Source organism: Lates calcarifer, linkage group LG5, assembly GCF_001640805.2.
Source record: "Lates calcarifer isolate ASB-BC8 linkage group LG5, TLL_Latcal_v3, whole genome shotgun sequence".
NCBI lineage: Eukaryota > Metazoa > Chordata > Actinopteri > Centropomidae > Lates > Lates calcarifer.
Window position 1 is genome coordinate 6,719,604 of NC_066837.1, and position 23,938 is coordinate 6,743,541.

Here is a 23,938-nt window from a genome sequence, read left to right on the forward strand (position 1 = left end):
TCATTCTTGACCTTGTAGTTTTTTTCAGGGAAAAGCTAGAATGTGGGCCCTGACCAACCTTTTGTGAGTCACTTGCACAAAACAACACTTTCTTCTGACACTTCAAATGCTATAAAGACCCTGAAAACCTTTTTTTTTTTTCCTCAGTGAACCTCCCTCTGTGAGTGAGGAGGCCCCACATAAACACACAGTTGTTGGAGCAATTGTAGTTTCATGATTTCTGCACAGTATCATCAGCCTAATTCATGCCAGTGAGCAATCAGCTGGCACGCCTTGTATTTATTAGCTGTATTTTCCTGACACCTCTACCTGCTCCAGATGGTGGATTTAAAGTAAAACTGAAAACTTGAAACTGCAAATGTTCCTCTGTCTCTTTGGGTCACTCTGTTGGCATGGATGTGAGATTGGGATCTGCCTTAAGTAGAGTACTGCCAAAGCATATTGTACATAGTGTACAGTGAATGAGCGGTAAATTATTAAGCATCTTGGATAAAAGCCTGAAGTAAATACCACCATTTTACCATTTATGTTTTTTACTGTTTGATGGAGGTAACACTGGCAAAAAATTGTCTTTAAAAGATGGTAAAAAAAAAAAAAAAAAAAACTCATCTAGCAGGTACCAGCAAGCTTCTGCTCAGCAGCTGAGCTCAGAGGAATCTTCAAAGGTATAACATGTCAAGCACAAATACATTAATCAAAGGGAAATGCCCTGGAGTGGACGCCAATCCTTTGTAAAGCAAGACAGAATTTAGAGCCTCAAACTTCACTTGACTTACTTGTCTTTTTGTGAAATGAGAGGAAATTCACCTGAAACACAGTTTGTACCTTGAAACACAGTCAGCAGTATTAGGACAAAATGCTGTTTCTTTCATGATAAAAGGACAAAGCCTCTGATGGTGCACCTGTATGGTGAGGGACAGCTGGCCAAGATACAGGTGCACCGCCATGTGTCCACTCAGAAACAAGCGCCTGCAGTTGGTTGAAGTTCAACGTGTCACCACCCCCTTGTGAAAAATGTGCCGCGACTGCTTTGACTGACAGCTGTGCTATCTAGGGTTAACTGTCCCATCTAACAAGTGACTGTGACAGCTGCCATCAGACACTTCCCCTCCCCAGGACTTGAGGACCTCTGCTTGGTAAACCAAGGGAGGGTATCAGGGCAGACCACCCTCCATACTGAGTTCGGGGATTCTCTTTGCTGGCGGTGGACAGAATTGTGTATGTGACGATAAGGAGGGGGAGGCTGGAGACGCAGTTCTCAAGGGGGTCTCAGTTTACACAGTGGATTTAGATTAGAAATGCAGCATTATCTGGTGAGAGGATGACTCTATCAAACCTCTAAAAGACCTGTGAGAGCAATTAATCAAGTGTCAGATAAGGTGTATGTCTGCATGTAAATGGGCATATCTTGAATATAAAATGACAAAGCAGTGCATTATTAGGACCTAAGGTAGTGTCACCCTCTGATTGGTGCATCCTCTGTCTCTGTGCAATGATGGTAGAAGAGGTAAACCAAGAGCCCCTGGAGACAGCATTCAAATATTACCACCCCTGACATTATTTCTAGAAGGACTTGCAAAAAGCCATGCCAAATGAGCCACCCGTTTGAAATGTGAGCTGGCATGATGTGCTGCTGCCATGCCTCACATTGCTGCAAAAAATTTGACGGGCCTGCCAGGAGCCCCTCTCGGATGGCGAAATGAATTGCATGTGTGAAGGAGTGTCATCTAAACACGTGTGTCAGTCATCGTAGAGCATCTCAACCGCGTGCTAATTCATGGCGTTAATGTTGTAATCAATCCTAACCCATGAGTCCACTCTTCCTCAGTCTGGTTAGAGACAGGCAGCGCTCCAAGGTTTCTAAATGGCTCTGGCTCAGCATGAACCCTGACCTAATACAGCCCACTACTAAGTGGTTTAAATGGTAATGCCCTGTCTACGTGTTTTACAGGCAACACGTTGGCCTTGTAGTTCTTCTCCTGTTTTGGATTGAGGGAGCAGAGAGGTATTTGACTATTTCAAGGGCCTGAGCTCTTCTTTTTACACAAAGCAATCATCCCTTCCTACCCTCGAGTATGATTGTGATTTCTGCATTGGACAGAACAACAGGACTTAGTGCCAAAGAAACATTGAGGTGACAGGATGAGAAAAGAAATTTGAGCATGACATGTTATTCCTGATCGTTGGGAACAGCATGTGTAACACAATAATCTACGCTCAAAGGTCAACTTAGTATCTTTTTCAAGCTTTTAACCGAAAACAAAAAAAAGAAGCGCAACATTTTGGTTATGAGAAATTTATACTATACAGTCAGCCGTAAAGACATAACTGGAGACTATGCGTATTTCTTTCTTGCAGAGATTTAGAAGAGATTGATTCCACTCCTGCATCTTTGCATTAAGACTGGCTGGTGTCAGGCTTTGGCCAAAGGCAACAAAACAGGAAGAAAGTGAATTTTCCTAAATGTCAAACTAATTCTGTTTCTCCATTGTTTTACTGCTGCTACTTTTGCTTTCTGTATCTTGTCCATTCCCAAAGAATAATCCCTCCTCTGTTGCTCTTCCTGAGGTTTCTCCCCCTTGAGTTAAGTTTTGTGTGTGTGTGTGTGTGTGTGTGTGGTTTTCCTTATCCAAATAGTGAGTTTTGGGATAGTTGGACTCTTATTCTGTTGCATCTGTAAAGTCCTCTGAGGCACAGGTGCGATCTGTAATTGTGAGCTTTAAAAGGAAAGAAAATAAATCAGCTTTTGTGTATTTTTGTGTTTTGGTGACTGTCATCCTGCATCATCAGTGTTACATGCACCCAGTGGGGAAATCAAATTCCAGGAGTTGTGAGCATTCATGCTAACAGTCCTTGGTTTGTTTGTAAAAAAAAAAAAAAAATCCCAACTGAACACTGACTGATCAGAATTTAGAGGCAGTAATGTGTCACTTGTGAAAGCAGTCTCACATTCCCAGTGTAGTCAGTGCGAATTCTCAAAATATGTTTTGAGTTTCATTGTTACTATAGTACACTGACCATTTATGATCTCCTGCCAGCTTTGAAGCCAATGAACACCAACAGTTGTTTACGGTGGAGGGTCCAGCTGGGCCAGAGGCAGTGTGATAGGTTGTTTTGCCATCCAATAGGCACAGCCTCATGTCTGCAAACTGCAGCAGAACCACACTACACCTGGACACCCCTCGGTTTGGGTAAGTTGAAGTCTGCTACATTCTTGGAATGTTTTTAGCTGCATTTAAATACTGAAATAGAAATCACATGGGTTGTGATGAACATATCTATTACATCTCCTCATGCCCTCTCATGGCTTTAGATTCACAGGGGCCTTATCTCTTTCAGCTACAGGTGGCTTAAGGTTAGCTCATGAGGTGACACGTACTAAAAGTGAAAGCAGTAGACAGCAGAGAGATGGGAAGGCACTGACCCCTCTGTTGGCCTTTTCTCTTCCTGATCAGTGGCTGGTGTCTTGCTGGGTGACAGCTCAACAATGGGGTTTGTCATCTAATTGCATCGACATTCAGTTCTTAGTACTGCAGAGTCCAAAGATAGAACATAACAGAAACCTCTTTGTGTCTGTTCAGAATATGTATGAGCACATAATTTGTGTTACTGCTGTCACTTTTGCCATATTTTGTCTGATTAATCACAGTGACATATAGTGAGCATGGTTTCAGCTGTTGTAGCCATCTTGCTATAGCTTAGCTAGCTTCCTTGCCACTGATATTACAATAATAAGTACATAAACAAGATAAATAAACAAGTTCATCATTTTTAGTGGTCACATAAATCAGATGCATTAGTGAATTTGTGAGATGTGTTTGTGTTATCCACTTTAAAAATGCAAATATTTGCATTTTGCCTGCTTTATGTGCTGCATTGACAGAATGGCTGACTCTCTCTTGCCAAGTAATCACATTTACCAGTGAACCTCAGAGCATCTCGAAGGTATTGTTGCTGCCTCTTGCAGTGGTTCCCAAATCAGAATCTAAAGAATGGATGTTTCAGGGTGTTTGTGAGTGTACGTGGAGAAAGGAGCAACTGTTTAATGTAGTTATTATTACACTTTTAGAAGAAAGATGTAAAATTATATATGGAGTAAACCAGGGACTTTTGAAGACCCTGGTGGTCTGAGGCCCCTGTGCAGTTGTCTGGTTGGTAATCCAGCCTTGACTTTGTTACTTTTCACTATTTAGTAATCCTATGTCATAAACCAGAGGGGTGCATCACAAATATTCAAGTAAAATTATCTTTATGAGAATATTACTGGATGGTTACACAGTTATGAGATCAAAATGCGATAAAGACTGATGGTCTGAATAAACCCAGGAGCCCCTTCTCTGTAGCAATAGGACTATAGATGTCTGTGGTTTAATGAATGTGCAGCTGCCTTGTGTGTGTGTGTGTGTGTGTGTGTGTGCGCGAGCGCGCATATGTGTGTATGTGTGTGTGTGTGTGTGTTTGAGGGGAATCCTTAAACTAAAAAAGTTTGGGGAGCCTTGTCTCTATTCGTACTCATCATCATCATCATCATCGCTGCTCCTCCACCCCCCCTCCTCGCACTGTTTTCCTAGATTTATTCACGTGCAGCTCGCTCCCGCCTTACTCAGACATTCTGTCGCCAGCGCCGTGACGTCACCTGCGCCAGGAGCCTCCTCCGCTCTGAACGGTTTCCCTCCGCCTGTCCTCGAGATAATCTAGTCCCCGTCACCGCGGCAAACCTGAACTTGACTGATGCGCTCGCAAAAAATACTGGAAAAGCTTTGTTTGCCTTCTGTAGCACATCAGTTGGTTTTTTGTTTTTGTTTTTTTTTTTAAAGAAGAATTCTATTATTTGACCCCATATTTTTTTTTTTGGAAAATGTTAAGTAATTATATGTCTGAGTTTATTACCACTAGCAGTATTCTCTAATATTGACCATAAGGAATGTGTGTTTGTGAATCCTTTAGGTATTTGTTTAGATACTATATTGTACTTGGACCTTAGTCGACAATTGGTCATTAACACTGAATTAGAAGGCATCTATTTTGATAATTAAATTATTGAGCAGAAATAACAAGTTTGCCATTTCCATGAGGATTTAATGCTTTTCTTTGTCATACATAATAGTAAAGTGAATATCTTTAGGTTTTGGACTGTTGATCAGACAACACTGACAATAATTTGAAAGGGTCACCTTAGACTTGGACTTTTCTGACATTTTTTAAACCAAACAATTAATCGATTGATCAACACAGTAACTGGCAGACTAATCAATAATGAAAATAATCATTAGTTGCAGCAGTGCTTGTATGGCACTTTATCTTTCTGTTATGTAGCAGTGTGTTTTTACCTAGCAAATCTGCTTCACTTTGTAAAATGTAGTCATTCTTATACCTTCTCCTTTTTGCAACAGGGAATTCACCTCTTCTTATCTGTTCTGGACAGATAAAACACAACCTATTAGAGCCCAAACTACAATTACTAAAACTTCTGAGGAAATGACACTTCATGTCTGCTGCTGCTGCACTGCCCTGACTGCTATTTTCATGCATTATCATGCAGTATTAATGAGATGGCCTGAAGACTTGTTGGAAGTTTCACTCTTGACATTGCAAAATTTTGCCTCCATAAACCCACCAGAGGAAAGACCTGCATCAGGTCTGAGCTGGTTGTGTGTGTGTGCGTGTGCATTATTGTCTTGAGGTGAGAAGTTGAAATGATGGCATGTGTAAGCATGCTCCTGTGCTTACCCTGATCATGGACACTTCTGTTCCCCTGACAACATAAATAGTGCTTATCATATCACAATCGAAGCAAAGCAGGAGCTGAGAGGCAGGCTTAACGTGGCGCAGTACAGGGGTTCACTACAGATAAACCATTGTCTGCCAGTTTAGACTACTGCAGGAGCTTACTGGCTGAAGTTTGAAGAGGAAGAGCTGCTATTAAGACAGATAGAGGAAGAATAAATTAATGTTTCTACACAGATCATTTGTTACGGGATAGCCTGTGTTTGGAACTGATGGTGGAGTAATTACTGTCTTGTCCTATCCTTAAGTCCCCATTCAAAATGATTTTGTTGTATTTGAAGAGGTAGCTACTAGGTCAGAGGGAGTTTACACTCAGATCAGAAAAAATCATTTAATTCCCTCATTTTGCAACTAAACAGTTGTTCCATATTTTGCATGGATTTTTCTGGGACCCTGCTATCTGCTTGCTTTCTCTCTCAAACAAGCAACATGTCACCCCCACTTCAAAGGGGAAGTTTGCAGCAACAAACTCAGACATCTGAAAAGAAACTTTTCTTCGAAATTAGCGAGAGGGAGAAAGAAGGAAAAAAACCCCGCATTGTTTCACGGTTACATAATCCATTTCCTCACGGTGAATGAAGATATTAGACGTGTGAAAAGTAGGTCTTGTTATTGTCGGGGGCTGCATCCCGCGGCGTGATACTGGCGCTCAGCGGAGGGTGAGACGGCTCCGCGACTCACTGACGCCAGGCCGAGCAGACCGAAGACAGGCAGAGGGAGCACACAGGAGGAGACGCGCAGAAAGAGTGTGTGTGAGAGAGAGGGGACTGCTGTGAAAGAAAAGGTACGGTGAACTTTTGTTTTCGTTTTTAACATGCTAAATGAAAAGTTTCTTTATTTGTATTTTCCCTCGTAATGCTGTGCATGACTCTGTTTGTAAGGAAGTAGATCCCAACGGTTATCAACTCAACCGTGTATCTAGTTGGCAGCTTCAAACTTTTTTTTCTTCCTTTTACTCTCAGTATCAGACTGGGGATGCAAATTTAGCCACATTTTCAGGAATGTGTAAACAATAAACAGCAGTGTTTTGATAAATAACCGTGGTAGTCTTTACATAATGTTTGCTAACTTACTGTATATTGTAGCAAAACTGTAAGTTCTCGTTAGACAGTTGTATAAAGGCTGTTTTCAGACACTAAAAAACCCATAAACTGTGCTCGCTCCAAAGCTTGCATCAGTACAAGCACATGTAAGTGCAGACTACGAGGTGTCTTCAGCAGGGGATGTTGGTCATTCTGCTGCTATTTAACACATGGTGTAGGATGTTAAGACACAGGATGTGAATAGAAGGATAATTTCTTTGTGGTTTACACATTTTCTTGATTGATGAAAAAAAAAGCCTATCACAACTTCCTAAAGCCCAAGATGATGTCTTCAAATTGCTTGTTTTGTGTGCCCTGACTGTCTAAAACAAAAAGAGATTGAATTTAGAAGATAAGCAGCAAATCCTGTCATTTTGAGAGGCAAGAAACATCAGATAGTTTGCATTTTTACTTGAGAAATGCCTCCAATAGTTAAATAGTCATTAATACTGTTGATGATTAATTTTCTGATTATAAACCAACTGATTAATCAACTAACCCTTTCACCTCTGTACTATATAAACTAGTGGTTTAGTGGTGCACATGGTTTGTTAAACTATAGGATATTTATGGGTGATCTTTTTGAAACTTGCACTTGTGTCATAAAGTACATATGCCATACCTTTACATCTTGTTGTTTTCCTTGCTGTAGTATCTTCTGGCTGCTGCAGACTTACTGAGGCTATTTCAACCAGCGTGCTTCAGAGGACATGTGTGTGTGTTTTAGTTATGTCAATGTGTTTATGAATGTGTGTGTCTGTGTACGTGTACGTGTTTATGTGAGAGCGGGAGAAAGAAAGAGAGAGACCTACAGCAGCTAAGGCTAGATCTCCTGACATTATTGAAGATGACATATCAGATTACCCAAAGGACAGGAATTTGTCCTTGTCCGTGATTTACTTCCAATTGTTTTATCGTCCTGCATTCTCAAGGATATGCAGCTTTAAATTCTGTTTGAAAATTTAGCAGATGTTTTTTGTAGTGGTGTTTTTATAGGATTAAATGAGGATAAAGGCTCTGTAATAAATGGAAATGCAGCTATGATTGGCTTAATTCCCCTTTTTAGACATACAAGACAAAGCATAAACAATTTATTTGCCTCTGTATACCTAAATCAAACATTACAGTCTCATTACTATCTATCTATCAAGCTTTCTATGATCCTAGCAAAGGCAAAAAACTACTCAACTACAAGGTGTAAATATAGGTTCCCAGCATTCCTGTATCCAGAGAGTCAGTCACAACAGTAGTGGACAACGTCAAAACTCTCCCGTGTGTCTATGCGGTCAGGACAACATAGCCTGCCATGTGTCGGGGTGAGGTGTCCACCCTAACACAACACTAACCCAACACTGAGTGCCAAGCATGGCTGAGATAGCTGCTTGAAACCCCATGTGTTTGCTAGTTATGTCTACAGTCATGTGTGGGCTGGTGTGTCTGGGACATAAAGAATCCGATCCCAGTTCAGCTCCTCTAAGTCTGGACAATACTGCGACCACAAGAGTTTTTCTGGTGTTTTCCGTGTCGTATGCAAAGTGATGTAATCGCTGGTTTTCTCTCACTTGTATTGTGCTGTAAGCTTTATTATGTCAGAGCTGTGTGTGTGTGTGATGGTGTTTGTGAAGAACCGTGACCCCAGTGAGTTTCAGGAGCTTGTAAGGTCAATGCCATGTCTAGTCACTAAGGGCAACACCTCATGTCTGACTGGGGTTATTTCAAGGTTTGCTTTTAGACTGTAGACTGGAGTAGATGTGGCAAAAAATCTGCATTTTCTGGCAACAAGGATTGGTTATTGAACCTTAATACTTTCTCCCAAAAAGAATATCTGCCAGCATTAGCTTATTGCAGGTAAATTACTGCATATGTTTGCAAATAATTAGAAGGAAATTACAGTAAAGAAGTGGTAAACATATGTTGCCATTGCAAGTTTGTCCACCAGAGATCATTGACAGGTTTATTTTCCAACTATAAAATGTCTCACTCATTTAACAATTTTTAAAATAATATAGTTTAAGGAATCCCATTAAAAATAGGCTCTAGTTTTAGTTTTAATTTTAAAAAATTGCAAATTTTAGAACATTTTACTCAGATGAACTTCTTATACAGCTGGGTTTGTTTACACCATTTAACATTCGAGAAGGCTGGCTTCTTATGGTAAATGAATAAAAGAGTTTTGTACAAAAAACAGGATTACTTGGGCTCCAACTAATGATTGTTTTCAAATGATCTCTTGATAATTTGTCTGATGAATCATATAATCTATAAAATACCATAAAATAGAGAAACATGCTCATCACAATTCAGTTATTGTCCGCCCAAAACTGAAACATATTCAATACAGAAATACAACAAATCTTCACATTTGAGATGCCGGAAGCACAACTAAATGACTTATACTCATATGAAAAATTGTTTTGTTTTTAATCTGCTTTGCTGTAGCTGCTTCTCTAGGGCTGCTTTCATACCCCAGGGCTGCGTTACCATGATTTGTATTTGTGAAAAAGCATATATTACATCCTTGTAGTGTCACTGTTTACTCAGTAATGACCCTTGAAGGCACTTAATCCAGAAGTGCTCAGTGAAGAGACCAGATATATGAGGGTTCTCAATCTCTCTCTCTCTCTCCAAAACACTCACTCTGTCTTTGCCCTCTGGCTTTGCCATCACTCTCTCTTCCTCTCGTCCTCTCTCTGCATCATTCCCCCTTTCTTTCTCTCTCTCTCTCTCTCTCTCTCTCTTTATCAATCACTCTCTCTTCCTGCACTCCTCTGTTTATAGCCAGTGACTCCATTGAGCGGGGGCTAATGGAGGCCCCATCCAGGACCCTGCTGATAAATAATGTAGCTTCTTTATAATGCCCCATCCCCGGGGACGGTCCAGAGAGCATCATTACTGCCTCCTCATCCTACACAGCCCAGGCCTAAATTGATTAACAGACACTGGAGCGGTGCAAAATGATCCATGGGGCTAGTGTAGTGGCTAACAGCTCGCACCAGGTGGGTCAAAGCCTCCGCCTGTCAGTGTCGCATGATCCCACTCTGTGCTCCATTAGCCTCAGTCTCAGGCTAACTGATGGCCGTAACAAGCTACCGCTAACACAATAGCAAAAGAGCGTCACTTGGATTTGGCTGTAGGGAATGTCAGTGGTTTTTTATGGGGCTGTTGTGTAAATGGTGGTGTGTGCAGGCATCTGTGTGACTCTTCACTTGACTGTGTGAGACATGGGTGATGGAAGTTCAAAGACTGACGATTACATATAGATATTTAATGCAGAAATACATGTTGATTGTGTCAAAAGTGTAGTGCTGATGTAGTGTTGATAAAAAATGAACATAAATAAATCATTATGGGCATCATTGCAGCCCTAGACCACTTCATCATTCAAGTTTTTGATTCTCATATGTGAAGATTTGTTGCTTTTATGTTTGTTTATGTATGTTTATGAAATTAAATACATTTGTGTTTTGGGCTTTCAGCTGGACGATATAAGCAATTTGAAGATGTCACTTTGGGCTCTGGAAAGGAGATTTTGCACAGTTGCCTGATAAATCTGAAAAAATAATTAATAGTTTAATTTACAGTGAAAACAATCATCATTTCCAGGCCTGAAGAGAATTGTAAGGAGGAGTCTAAATCACAAACCACATCTCTTATTTTTTAACAGATGTATACAGGTCTGATTTCCAGATGGAAAATAAGCAAGCCAATCAGAGCTTTGTAGGTAGGGTGAAGATGTCATCTTCCTGGACTAGAGTCAGAAAAATAGCCTCATCCATTAAAAATAGTGCCACAAAAATGACAGAAAGAATGGATGCGATCAACACAGCTGTACAGTTTGTTGTTAGTTGGTTCACAGAATTGTAAAAACTTTAAATCAGCATTTTTCTTTGATTTACATCATGCATGCTTACATGGTGCATTAACCCTTCTTAACTTCAAACAGAAATCAGCTTTGATTTTTTTTTAACTCAAAACCACATTGAATCCAAAAGTGGAGTGTCATTTTCGTATGATTATGATTATTAACTGTGGGTGAAAATTTTCTCTAAGTGACAAGGTCTTTCAGTGTGACGAAATTTGTGTCAGAACTTTCAATGAAGAGCTTTTATTTTGCCTTTTGATTACATACGAGATGAAATCATTGTATTCAGAACTGGTTTTGACAGATAATCTTCAAAACTGCCCCCTATGATTACCATTTCTATTTAACATTTTCAGGGAATTGTTTGGAAAGCAGATTCCCCAAAAGCCTGTTCATGTCATACAAACATCCTAGTCTATACATAGGTATTGGAACAGGGAGGCACAATGGCGCCTTTATATTTTGACTGCCTCACAGATAACTCCAAACTAGCATTGTCCAAAGAACCAGCACAAAGCCATATCGGACCCTTTAAATAAGCATGTAGCCAGGCCACCAGTCAGATATTACTGACTGTCAAGGGTTGGAAATATCCTAGAGATATGGTCTCCAGCTGCAGCTGAATGACAGCAGGGGATTGTGAAGCCTGTTCCAAATGTTACAGTGCAGAACTTTCTGAAATCTCCCATCTGAAATGGATTAAAGCTCGTCTTTGTGCAGCAAGTCCTTAACTTGTGCTGATAGTGCTGGCTGTCACTGAGAGGCCATCAAAGCAGCTCTGTTGCTGGAAGTGGATCAAAATGACTCCCTCTGTGTCTGGGTGGTGACCCTGGTACAAGCGTGAGGTTGCTGGTTTTGCCCTTTGATCTGTATGTTTTATTGTTATGCTCCACATTCAGCTCTAAAGTATATGTTTAGCCTTGTGTGAAGATGTGCTTTGCATCGGACATGAACAAGGTCACTAGTTTTTAGAGATGTCCAAGTAATACCAAGTGAACTGATGAATCTTTATTGTGACACCATTAATGGCTAGGACTTGTTTGCAACCATCATTGAAGAAAAAAAGCCATTCAAAGCTACAGCTACTTCAGTGACTAAACACCTATGACATTTCTGAGCCATTTTCTCCACATTAATAGTTTTACTCTAAACTAAAGAGAGAGATCAGAGTTGACCAGTTTAGGAAACCATAATTTTCTCTCCCACTGCTGCACCTGTGGGAAAAAACCTGCAGGTCACAGCAAGAGGAAGTGATGCTGTGTGGAGATGACAGATATGAAGACATCACTACGCAGCCTGTTTCCTGTCTTTCTGATGGTGGAGAGCAGAAGTCTATGTTAGCAGGGTGTGATAACATAATGGGGACTTGAGACACAAGAGACATCAGTGTTGAGATATGTCTTCCTTCATTCTCTCAGACACACATATAGACACACCCTGGTCCATCCATATTTCCCTTCCCCTCATATGTTCAGCGTCACTTTTGATCAGCCAATCTGATTCAGGCAGCCACGCTAAGTATAGTTGCAACTTGCAGCTTTCCAGTCAGTGTGGTTGGCCATAGTTAGTGTCCAGAGCCTTCACAACACACACACGTATTGTAAACAGCACCTGTTCTCATCAAGCTTCCCTGCCTGTTTGTCAGTATGATGTAGCCTACACATACAGTAGCTGACAAAGATAGAAATAGCTATTTATCCCATAATCTGAATGGGCCAAGAATAACTGCAGAGCGGTCTTAATGATGTATTTGTTCCTGCTCGTAGGAAATCCAATATACTGCAGGCCTTACTGTCAGAGAGTGATGCATCCTCACCCGTGAGTCAGTACGGATAAAAGGTGGTGGATTTCTGACAAGTTGTTTATTTGATTCTGGGATTGCATCTGAACATTTATGTGCAGCCAAAACCACAACCCTAACTATGTTTTATCTCCCTAATTGCATTCAGAAAAACTTGAAAAGAAGGTTGAACTGGAAGAGCTCAATGCGCTCTTGTTTTCCCCTTTAAAAGCTAGAATGCGTGCACCTCCTGGCTACTGAATTGCTCCCGTGGGACCCAAGTGAATGGGCACATTTATCCTGGGGTCCACATGCACTTCCTTTTTATTGTCCCACACGCTGCCAGATTCCTGCCCAGTACCAGTGTTTGCTGGTTGGTGGTGTTAAAGCTTTAGAGAACATTTGTCTCAGCAGGCTGCTCATTGAAATTCTCCTTCCTTTTGACATCTGAAAGACCTTTTCATATCGCACATATACTTTGACTTAGAGTTGACAGTCATATGAAGTCAAACTGTAAGAAGGCAACATGAATTATTTCCTCTTTCAGTGTATGTTGACTTTTATGTTGTGATATTGATGTATTTGTGATTCAGTTAGAGCCAACATTTTGGATCTCTAACAGTTTTCATAATTGATTAATTGCTTTAGTTTTAAACAGAAATGCCAAAACGTAACTGGTTCCAGCTTCTCTAATGTAAATATTTGCAGTGATAAAAGATAAAATAGAGGTTGAAGAAAAGGACAGGGTGACAGATTTAACCCTCCAAAGAGTGAATCAGGTGTTAAACCTGCCGGGCAAATTCTTATAGGTTGCGTAGGCTGCGTACAGCATGTGAAGTCCTTTGCTGTAAATTACTTCAGTGAGTGGTGGTAATGTGACAAGCCATACAGACAGGAAGCTATCTGCAGAATGTCTGGTTGGGGCTGATGTTCACAGGAGGGCGCCTGTTCAGTCGTGACTCCTCTGCCAGTTTCCCAGAAGTCATGACTGATATGGCTGTAACAGCTATAACCGACATCATCGCCTCATCACAGGTTTTTCTGGTGAGACATCAGCGCTGGTGAAGTAAAAGGAGAAGAGGTCGATGTTCACTGTAGTTGCAGGAACTTACTGAGAGAAAGGATACAGCTAGCAGAACAGAGCTGCAGAACTGTGTTTGAGATCTCTTTTGAAGGAGGTAGATGCTAACCTGCCTCTCCTTTTCTTCTAGGAGGTGGCTGTCAAGAGGACCTGATCTGACATCTTGGAAGCTGAGGATTATCTAAAAACAAACAAACAAAACACTCAAATAATATATCATCACTTGTCTTCTGAGATTGGAGTGTCCCACTTCACTGCTCACACTTCCTTTTGGACAGAAGGGAGAGGGGAGGAGGGCGGCTTGTCCACCATGAACGTCACTTCGCTCTTCTCCTTCACCAGCCCGGCAGTCAAACGGCTGCTGGGTTGGAAGCAAGGAGACGAGGAAGAGAAATGGGCTGAGAAGGCTGTGGATGCTTTGGTTAAGAAACTGAAAAAGAAGAAGGGAGCCATGGAGGAACTGGAGAGGGCTCTTAGCTGCCCGGGCCAGCCCAGTAACTGTGTGACAATCCCCCGCTCCCTGGATGGACGGCTGCAGGTGTCCCACAGGAAGGGTCTGCCGCATGTCATTTACTGTCGGGTGTGGCGCTGGCCCGACCTGCAGTCCCACCACGAGCTGAAGGCCCTGGAGTGCTGCGAGTACCCCTTTGGCTCCAAACAGAAAGATGTGTGTATCAACCCCTACCACTACAAACGAGTGGACAGTCCAGGTGAGTTATACAATCCTGAAATAACTAGGGATGCACGCACCTTATTAAGCATATTGGCCATGATGTGACTGGTCCACATTAAATACAGATTCTTTGACAATGTTACTATTGCAATAATTAATATGTGGCCTCATGTTTCACACATTCAGGTATTGAGATTTTAAATGAGGGAAAGAGAGACTACTTGTATTGAATCAGCAGTCTATACTGGCAGACGCCCTGAGTTGAGGTATCATATTCAGTATCAGGAGAGATGCAGAGAGCTGCAGCAGCTGAAGGATTGGTAGAAATTATAACACAGATACTTTAACAGTGTAAAACTCAACTCTATAGAAAGATTATGAATTTTAGAGACACATACCAAATACTGTGATAACAGGGTCCCCGGTTTGATTCTGGCCAGTATGTTTTTCCTTGTATTACAACAACAAAAAACTCCTTAAAAGCTGGTTTAATTTTGGGAACCTTTTGGTTAATTTTCTGAGTTTGTAGACGTCTTTTTCTTTACTATATTGACTTCTGCAGATATACACTAATTTTGCTTTTCTCCTGCATCTCTTCCTGATATCTATGTGTTTAAAATGACAAGAAAACTGCTACACACCTTTCATTAACAAGATATGAGAGATTTCACCATATCTGGAGAGGACACCAAATCCACTGCGAAGAAGTGCTGCTTAACTTTCTGTAGTGATGCTGTTTATTTTGCACAGAATCTAAAGGGTTACAAAGTGCCTCACAGAAGGCAGCAAATGAAATTGAAATCCAATATAAATTTAAATCAAACAGATAAAACCAATTCCATTACAATAAAAGAAATAAAGAGACAAATCAACAATGAAAAAACCCTTGAGATTTAGAAAATGACACTGACCCAGCTGGCCTCATTTCCTCTGGTAAGTCTTGGGGCCTTGACTGCAAAGGCAGTGAAGAAACAAGACAAATCAAATGCTATTTGGCCTCTTACTAAACAGAAAGCGAGGGTCAGCTGACAAGATAGAAACAGCTGTGTGCAGGGTGCTAAGTGTGTAAAGGGCTCTGTGTGTGTGTGTGTGGGGAGCAGGAAATTCCATCTGGGGGAGAATGAGGGCTTTGTTTTGGGCATGCTCTGTACTGCAGGCCTGCCTTGTTTTTTTTTTTCTTAACATTTACACTCACACATGTAGACACACAGAGGCACACATACTCTCGTACTTGCGTGTGTGTTGCTAAAACGAGGATACACACACAAACACACCCATGGCTGCACACAGAGTTTTCTCTAAGGATGGCTGGAACAGGAAGCCGGTCACCCACACACAATGGGAGGAAAGAGTTGTTGCCTGCCTCGCACACTTTTTGTTTTAGCAGCGGGTGGAAGACAGGGGACTAAGGTGATTCAGCCCAAGAGCCACCTGTCTGTCCACACTACCCCCCCTTCCCCTCCCCTACTTGTCCCCTAACACCACCCGCCTACACTCACACACATCCTGTCAATCTCCCTTCACTATTCTACCAAACACCACAGCTGTCTGCCTGCTCCGCATATAACCTTTGAAATAAACTGCTACATTGATTGCACTGGCCCACTGCAGCACACACAGTCTACCTGCAGGAACACTGACAGCAGCGCAGGCCCTGTCTAAAATTTCAGCACCAGCTTTATTTATCTGCGCAAGTATTTATAGACACAAGTGGAGCGTATCTCTGTGGTTTGTATGTACTGCACCTGAATAGCCCTCACATCAGCCAAGATATTTACCCTAAGTGATGAATTCCTCAAGAAACGCATCGCCTCAAAATGGCTTTTCAGAGCAGAAACCTGAGAGTCTGGGCCAAATACTGCTGGCTAAGACCAAACGGGCTGGAAGCTGACATTTGAAAAATGCAGGGACATCTGTGCTCAGAATGTTGAATCATGAAAAGTGCCAGAAAGAGATTTATTTATTTTCATGGATCCAAATAACTCAATTCCTACTGAAATTGTATGTATATTTTCTATTAATACACGATCTCTACAGAGCTGAAACGATTAGCTGATCAATTGTTAGACAGAGTTAGCTTAAGTTCTTAATTGAACCCAGTGGGCAGTTGGAGTGTCAGTGCAGCCAAGTCACATTAATACAGACATTCGAGGTAGGTAAGAAACAAAATACAATTAAATCCACAAATAATATGAGAAACTAAACTAAAATCCAGGATCATATTCTAACTTAAATATCTAAGGAATGCACACTATGTGATGGTACAGTAATACACAAGCTAAAAATGATCAGAATAGGGTAAAAATAGTCCCCTACAGGTTTATTAAAATAATGTGAATAATTAAGAATTAATGGGATAACTGTAAAAAGAAAGAAAGAAACAAAAATAAATGTCTTTCTCCCTCCTCAGTGCTGCCGCCTGTGTTGGTACCAAGGAACAGCGAGTTCAATGCCAAGCATACGATGCTGCCTCGCTTCCGCAATCCTCTACAACAGAACGAGCCGCACATGCCCCAGAATGCCACCTTCCCAGAGTCCTTCGCTCAGGCCAACACAATGCCTTTCCCACATTCGCCGGGAAACAGCTACCCGAACTCGCCGGGAAGTGGCAGCAGCGCCACCTTCCCTCATTCACCATCCAGTTCCGACCCCGGCAGCCCATTCCAGATGCCAGGTGAGATCCAACACTAAATGATCTTCCATTTGTCTTGGTTTTCCTCTGTACTGAACAAGAACAACTAATTTCTCTTTGTTCTGCCCCCTTTTTGATGCAGAGACTCCCCCTCCTGCCTATATGCCCCCAGAGGAGCAAATGACTCAGGATTGCCCCCAGCCAATGGACACCAACCTCATGGCTCCACCCTTACCTCTAGAGAGTAACAACCGGGCAGGTAACCATGGCAGTTACTATCTGTCTCTCCTTCTCTCTTTCTCTCTCTCACATACACACACGGATACACACACACACACACACACACACACACACATACACACCCGTCCTTGTGTTCATGGTGATATCATCCACATAAAACTGTCTGCACCTGCTCGCCTTGATCTGCAGGTGTAAAGATTTCTGGGAAGCCTGGTTGTTTTTTAAGTTTTTTTTTCTCTTGTGGTCAAACTCCAAATACAAAAAAAGAAAGAAAAACCTCAGTGGGGTTGTTAGTGTAATATATATCCTGTCAGATAGAACCTGAACAGTGTGTGGAAAAGGATCTGCTAGTTTACAGTGAGGCTTCGTCTGTGGGTGCAAGCCCAGGGGAAGTTCAAAGACTCAGCAAATTAACCCAGGCCTCAGAGCAGTTTTATGAGGCCTACAAAAGCCAGGGCTTATGTCATCTCTGCTGGTGGTAATGACTTAAAAACTTGTTAACGATAAGATTCACTAATTACCTCCAACTTTCAGATCTGAAAATGTGGCGCAGTAACTACTGCTATCTCGACTTTGTGGTTTTACTCTTATTGTGTTGGACAAACACGTCTGAGTGCTGCATTCATAGACCATGCAACAGACATGTATTGGACTTCAGAGTCATTTGATTTACAAGAAAATTCCATTGCTTTTCAGGTCCTGGCCATACTCTCTGTTGGTAATATTAAGAATGTACTCACCAAGTTAATTGCTGAAACTTGGGTGTTATTACTAAAAAGAAATCTGATGGGGGAAGACACATGGGGTAGTCAGGTAAACAACCCCCCAGGTTTGAGAGACATGTTTGAAGAAGAAAACAACAGCGCATGGTAAGATTATTACTGTCAATTTACAGACCGACATTCTGTCCTGCTAAACTTGTTGTACTTTGTACACACAGTGTTCCTACTCAATGGGGGATTATTGCTGATATTTTGAGTGTTGTCACTCTTGGTTTTCCCTCCAAATACCACTAAGCAATCTAGATCAGCAGAACCCTTCATCACAGTGTCTGAGTCTACAAATTGATTGCAGTGCAAATCAAGAGTGATTTTCCCTTCTCAGAATAGTGTTTAGAGGCGCAAGAGGGTAAACCGTGCAGTTTTTCATAAGAAAAAACTACTTTGCATAACAGAATTTTCATTTCATACTGTGGCAATCAGACCCTCAGGTTTGGAGCTACTAATTTACATAATCTGGTTTAATTGTTGCCTTGTTTACAATCTGTCTGATCGTTGTACTTGCCCATGTTTCGTGCCTCATCAGACCTAGTGGTAACAGTATCACCATGTTCCCAGATCTCAGCACTTTCTTTGGTGACAACAATGTTATTAGAACAAATAAAAAGCAATGGACAAAATGGAAATAAGACTAAATTATAATAAATGTTAAATTTTGTAAGTTAGTAAGTAAGGCGGCACTTAACACTATGGTGTTTGCAGTTAAAACAGTTTTTGTGTCACTTAGTCACTTAGTTGGACTTTTTTTTCTGACCTTTTGTTTTCCACACCTGACCCACAAAATATTTGTACTTTTTTATCACCATGCATTCAAGGCCGAGAAATTCTACCCACACATGGCGACAGCAGTAGCGGGAAGAGCCGTTGAAATGTTCACTGGAAGTGGGAGTGTGGGGAGTTTTTAAGTTCTTTTCCACAAGCTGCATCCTGTACAGGGGAGTGGGTTTCTATTGTAGGCTAGCTCTGGGAAGAGGACAGACAAAACACACCTGCTAGCCAGTACCATGCTGCAGAGGAAGTTTGGGAGAAGTATGTGCCTAGATAAACATGATTTATTCCTCTCTCTGAGAGAGGGAGAGGCCAGCTGGCACTGGCTCTCTCCCTTAGATACCAGGCACAGAGAGCATGGCCAGACCCCTTCTATTGACTGTTAGCCTGCTCAATAACGGCTGGCACACAGACCACAGACAGTCTGCATGCTTTAGGATGTGTCTGCATTGATTTTGGTCAGCATAAATGTACACAAATGTAGCCAGTGGGTCCTATATGTTTATTCAAATTATTGTTACGGGCTACAGGGGACAATTTGGAAGAAATAATTGCACTGATGAGTAAGATTTACAGCTGAGCCTCTGCTGGCATCAGTGGGATCCTGACAGCTTGTCTGCACAGGAGTCTGCACAGAGGAGTCTTAAAAGTACATTAAATGTGTCTGCTTCTGTCTCTGCGTGTTCAGTGTACTCAGCTTTCTCTTGTGACCTGTTAATGTGTTTCCTGTGCAGATGTTCAGCCCGTGGCCTATGAGGAACCCAAGCACTGGTGCTCTATTGTTTACTACGAGCTCAACAATCGTGTCGGAGAGGCGTTCCAGGCTTCCTCTACCAGTGTGCTTGTCGATGGCTTCACGGATCCCTCCAACAACCGCAACCGATTCTGTCTCGGCTTGCTCTCCAACGTCAACCGCAACTCCACCATTGAGAACACCCGGCGGCACATTGGCAAAGGTGGAGTATGCAAACCCCATCAGTGACTGACGCGCAGCAGACAAAACTAAATCAATTCATTTTGTCAATAGGGATTGGGATCTAGAGAAGAACTAAACAATAACAACAAATTGAGTGAACATTTTAGTGTATTGATTTTAGATTGACCACACTGATGTTTTGGGGCTTTTGTTTTTTGCTGATGACACAACAAACTCTGCCTCTTCAGGTGACCAACACTTTCTCTTCTCCTGCTTCCTCTTAGGTGTCCATCTGTACTATGTTGGTGGGGAGGTGTATGCAGAATGCCTGAGTGATAGCAGTATCTTCGTCCAGAGTCGTAACTGTAACTACCACCACGGCTTCCATCCCACAACTGTGTGTAAGATTCCCAGCGGCTGCAGCCTGAAGATTTTCAACAACCAGGAGTTTGCTGAGCTGCTGGCCCAGTCTGTCAATCATGGCTTTGAGGCCGTTTATGAGCTCACAAAGATGTGTACCATTCGCATGAGCTTTCGTTAAGGTAAGAAAGAAAAAATGAGCAATAGAACTTTTTTTACACTGTCTTGTGTTAATATTTAACTTATTATATGGCTGGCTGTTGGGTGAGATTTTAGAACTGAATCGATTTTTTGAGATAAATAAATGTATTAATTTGTCTGTTGTAAAACATCATGGTTTATTTGAATTATCAAACAAAATTAACACCAAAATCTGACTCAAAAATAACATCTGCAGTGCAAACAGTAAACTATTAACATCTTACTGTCTCTGTGTATAATGCAGTCAGCAGCTCATTTGTGTTTCCTCTTTGTTTTCCTCTTAACTTTCTATTACTGGCTGCATTTTGTGAACTTAACTCACAAAATATCTAACACTGTAACACTTTACAGTGTTCTTATATTTGTAGACATAAACCTCTCTGGGCTAGACCAGCTAAAAACTTTTTGGTGTCTATTTAAACATTTGTTTTCAAGCGGAAGAGCAGTGTGTTACACCTGTGCTTCTTTTTGTTGAACCCAACTGAATTATACAGCTGTGTATAGGAGTCTTAATTTATTTATTATCTTCTCACTGACCGGGAGAAATAAGAAAATAAGTTTAAAATTATCTGGTCCTTTCTGAGAAATCTTTGCATTTTCCATTGAATATCACAACATTCATGCTCGGCAGTCCAAATAATATGAAATGAATACATTTTAAAAACAAGGAGAAAAAATAAAAACAGTTGTGTCCCCATCCTGATCCTAAACCATGTGTTCCCATATGTTCCAGGGCTGGGGAGCAGAGTACCACCGCCAGGATGTGACCAGCACACCCTGCTGGATTGAGATCCACCTGCACGGTCCCCTGCAGTGGTTGGATAAGGTGCTAACCCAGATGGGTTCCCCCCACAACCCTATATCCTCCGTCTCCTAGGCTTCAATGTCCTCAGCCCTGTGGCTGTCCACACCCCAGCATTTTGGTCGAAGTAGCAAGAATAGGGGCTAGCTGGTCCCAGATTGGCTTGTGGTTCAGTCAATAACTGATATAGGTTTAGACTAAAACACAGGCTGATCTGGGACCTGTAGGGTTGGGTGGGTTGTTAAATGGGTTGGTTTGTTCTGTACTTGAAGGACGTCTGAATTGGGCACATTTACAGACTGGGAGAGGAGTAAGCAAAGTGAGCGTGATGCAACTGGAAGATACTTGATCTTTGTGACCAACTGTAATAATTAGACCATCACACTCATCATGACGCAAGTATCCTCCCTGATCTTGCTCCCACAACGTCTCTTTTTCATTGTTCTATTATTCTGACTCATAACTAGTTTGCATCTAAATATTCCCTCAGAAATCCAGATATACATGTGTAGTCAAAATAATTATGGGACATTCCAGGCCACCGAAATTGCAGTTGGCGGCTGTTTTCTGTCTGACTGCAATGAGGCTGGCATGAAATGTACTTTCGACATGTACAAAGTTAGCAGGGACTTGGAGGATGACCAGTATGACTGAAAAATTTTAATCATCTCCAGACACTTAAACAAGTATGTTGTTTCCTCAAAGTGTTCTTTTTTTAGGTTAATAAGTTAAAGAAGTGAAAAAAATATTATAAAAATGAAATCCCATATCACAAAAATAATAGGAGGGCAAAATTAAGGGGAGTTTGAGAGTATAGGGTGGGGTTCAGTGTGGGGCATGGCACTAAAAGGGCATTTCAGAAATAAAAGACTAATGTTTAAATGTTGCTCATCTTGTGTTACACTCGTGTTTCAAATGAATTTTATGAAGAAAAAAAAGAATAGTGTTTAGATATATTCACTATTAGAATATGTGCTGTGCAGTCTGGTTTTGCAAAGCCTAGTTTGGTTAGTGTAGCGTTACACATTTAAGACTGGTAGTTGAACATCACACAAAGCAGAGGCAAGTACAAGTGCAGTTTAGTTTGTCCCCTTGCTGTATACTCTGCATCAAAATCAAATGTGTTAAATACAGAGTCACATTGAGGACATAACACTGTGCTTCATTCTCTTATTACATTGACTGAGCAAAACTTGTTAAATGACTGTTATGGGAAAATGTTGAGCATTCAAATTTTAATTGTTGACTGAGAAAAGGGTATCAGTTACTGATGTCCTAATATGATTTTTTTTTTATATAAAATGCAGATTTTGCCATTCAATTCTTTTATGCTTTGAGCAATCCTCTTTGCTATTAAAATGTTATACTCTTTACATTCTTTTTGTATTTTTGAACATGTTTTCTGTTTTTTTGTTTGCACTTTTGTTTTTGTTTTTTCTCCGTCTTTATTTCTTTTCTTTTCTTTTTTTTTGCTCAGTAAAGCTCCCAGAAAAGCAGTTTTATTCCATGAATATCAAGTCTCTACTGGAAGATTCAATAAATTTGTTTCATTACTTGCAACATGTCTGTGTCTTTTATGAACACTGTCAGGGCGTGTGTGTGTGTGTGTCTTTGTGGGCCTGTCCGTTTAATTACAGGCCACCCATCACAAAATATGCATCACGGTATTGTCAGGGATTTTCAAAAACAGCAACCGCTGTATGTGTGTGGTGTGCGTGGAGCAGACCTTCAATTAGGGAGGCACAACAATTACAAGTGCATCTGAGAGCCAACTGTGCTAATGTTAAGCATAATTGCATTTTCCAGTAAATTGCATGAAAATGCATGAAATCATGTGTTTTCCTTTGTTTTATGGGACACATTGTTACAGTGCTGGAACAGTTAGAGCGATCTTCCAGGAACCTCCCCTGGAAATCACTGACTGAATGTGTGTGTGTGTGTGTTTTCCTGCGTGCAGGAGTTTCATTTGACTGCATATGACGTGGGTGGTATGGTTGCACAGTGGTTAGTGCTGTTGCCTCCCAAGAGTTTGCATGTTTCTCCCAAATTCCGCAGACAAGCACGTCAGGTGGAGTGGAGACTCTGAGTGTCTGTGACTAAACTTTCATTCGTCTATCCTGCATGTCACAGGCCTGTGATGTACATCCAGTATATACTGTCAGTATACAGTGGGGGAGGCTTATCCACTTGTAAACAATTGACATACTGAGAAAGTATTTTTACTGCTGCATGCAGTATATAATTAAAATATCTTATTCCAAACTATAGGTCAAATCCCAAATGTTTTGAGCAGTGTCTATGTTTTGAAGCACATTCATAAAGGTGATTGAGATGGGCATGCTATATGTGAATATATTTTTTTAGGAATTACATGGATTTGTTGTACAGTATAGCCCAAACAAATGTATAAAAATCAAATGTGAAATAGAGTTTAGAAGTTGTAGCTTTTATAGATTTTCTTTCATTCCTGTATTTTTGTTTATTAATGTTTTGGTATACTAAACTGCTATGCTTAATGTTTGCCACTATTTTATTACCTGTATTTTACTAGTCCATGGCCTCAACAAATTTAGATTTTATAACTAAACCATTTGGATTAGCCTCAGTCAATCCTCTCTTGAAAACTATGGCTGATTTCATTCAAACACACTGATGCCTCAGTATCAACAATCTAATCAGTGACAAGGGATATTTTACTGCAGAATAAATGCTTTTATTTACATAATATGTCTGTATATTTTTAATTTTTACATTTTAGTATTGGTACTTGTACTCAAGTGGAGGATCTGAATATTTCTTCCATCACTGCTTGTTGCAACATGTTACAGGGTTTCTCTAGGGTTCACCAGGTTAAATTTAAGACTTTGTAGACTGTCTTAATACCACATAGAACACAAGTTAGTAGCAGTTTCAAAGTCTGATATGATGATAAGGTGATATAGTATAGAATCATCTCCCATCTACTTCCCAGTAGT

General features: G+C 41.0%; 1 protein-coding gene across 1 annotated transcript; it reads left to right on the forward strand.

Moving 5' to 3' along the window:
* Nucleotides 1-6,410: 6,410 nt before the first annotated feature.
* Nucleotides 6,411-22,516, forward strand: smad1 (SMAD family member 1). Its single transcript, XM_051070529.1, has 6 exons — nucleotides 6,411-6,571; nucleotides 13,723-14,302; nucleotides 16,676-16,939; nucleotides 17,040-17,156; nucleotides 19,419-19,640; nucleotides 19,885-22,516. The coding sequence occupies exons 2-6, from the start codon at nucleotides 13,903-13,905 to the stop codon at nucleotides 20,139-20,141; spliced, it is 1,260 nt and encodes a 419-aa protein (XP_050926486.1). The 5' UTR covers nucleotides 6,411-6,571; nucleotides 13,723-13,902; the 3' UTR covers nucleotides 20,142-22,516.
* The last annotated feature ends 1,422 nt before the right edge of the window (nucleotides 22,517-23,938 follow it).

Bases quoted from the DNA above. Each gene is read 5' to 3' on its own strand.
- smad1 (XM_051070529.1), top strand. From the start codon at position 13,903: ATGAACGTCACTTCGCTCTTCTCCTTCACCAGCCCGGCAGTCAAACGG. The intron at 16,940-17,039 runs GTGAGATCCAAC...TTTTTGATGCAG, and splicing joins CAGCCCATTCCAGATGCCAG to AGACTCCCCCTCCTGCCTAT. The intron at 19,641-19,884 runs GTGGAGTATGCA...GCTTCCTCTTAG, and splicing joins CCGGCGGCACATTGGCAAAG to GTGTCCATCTGTACTATGTT.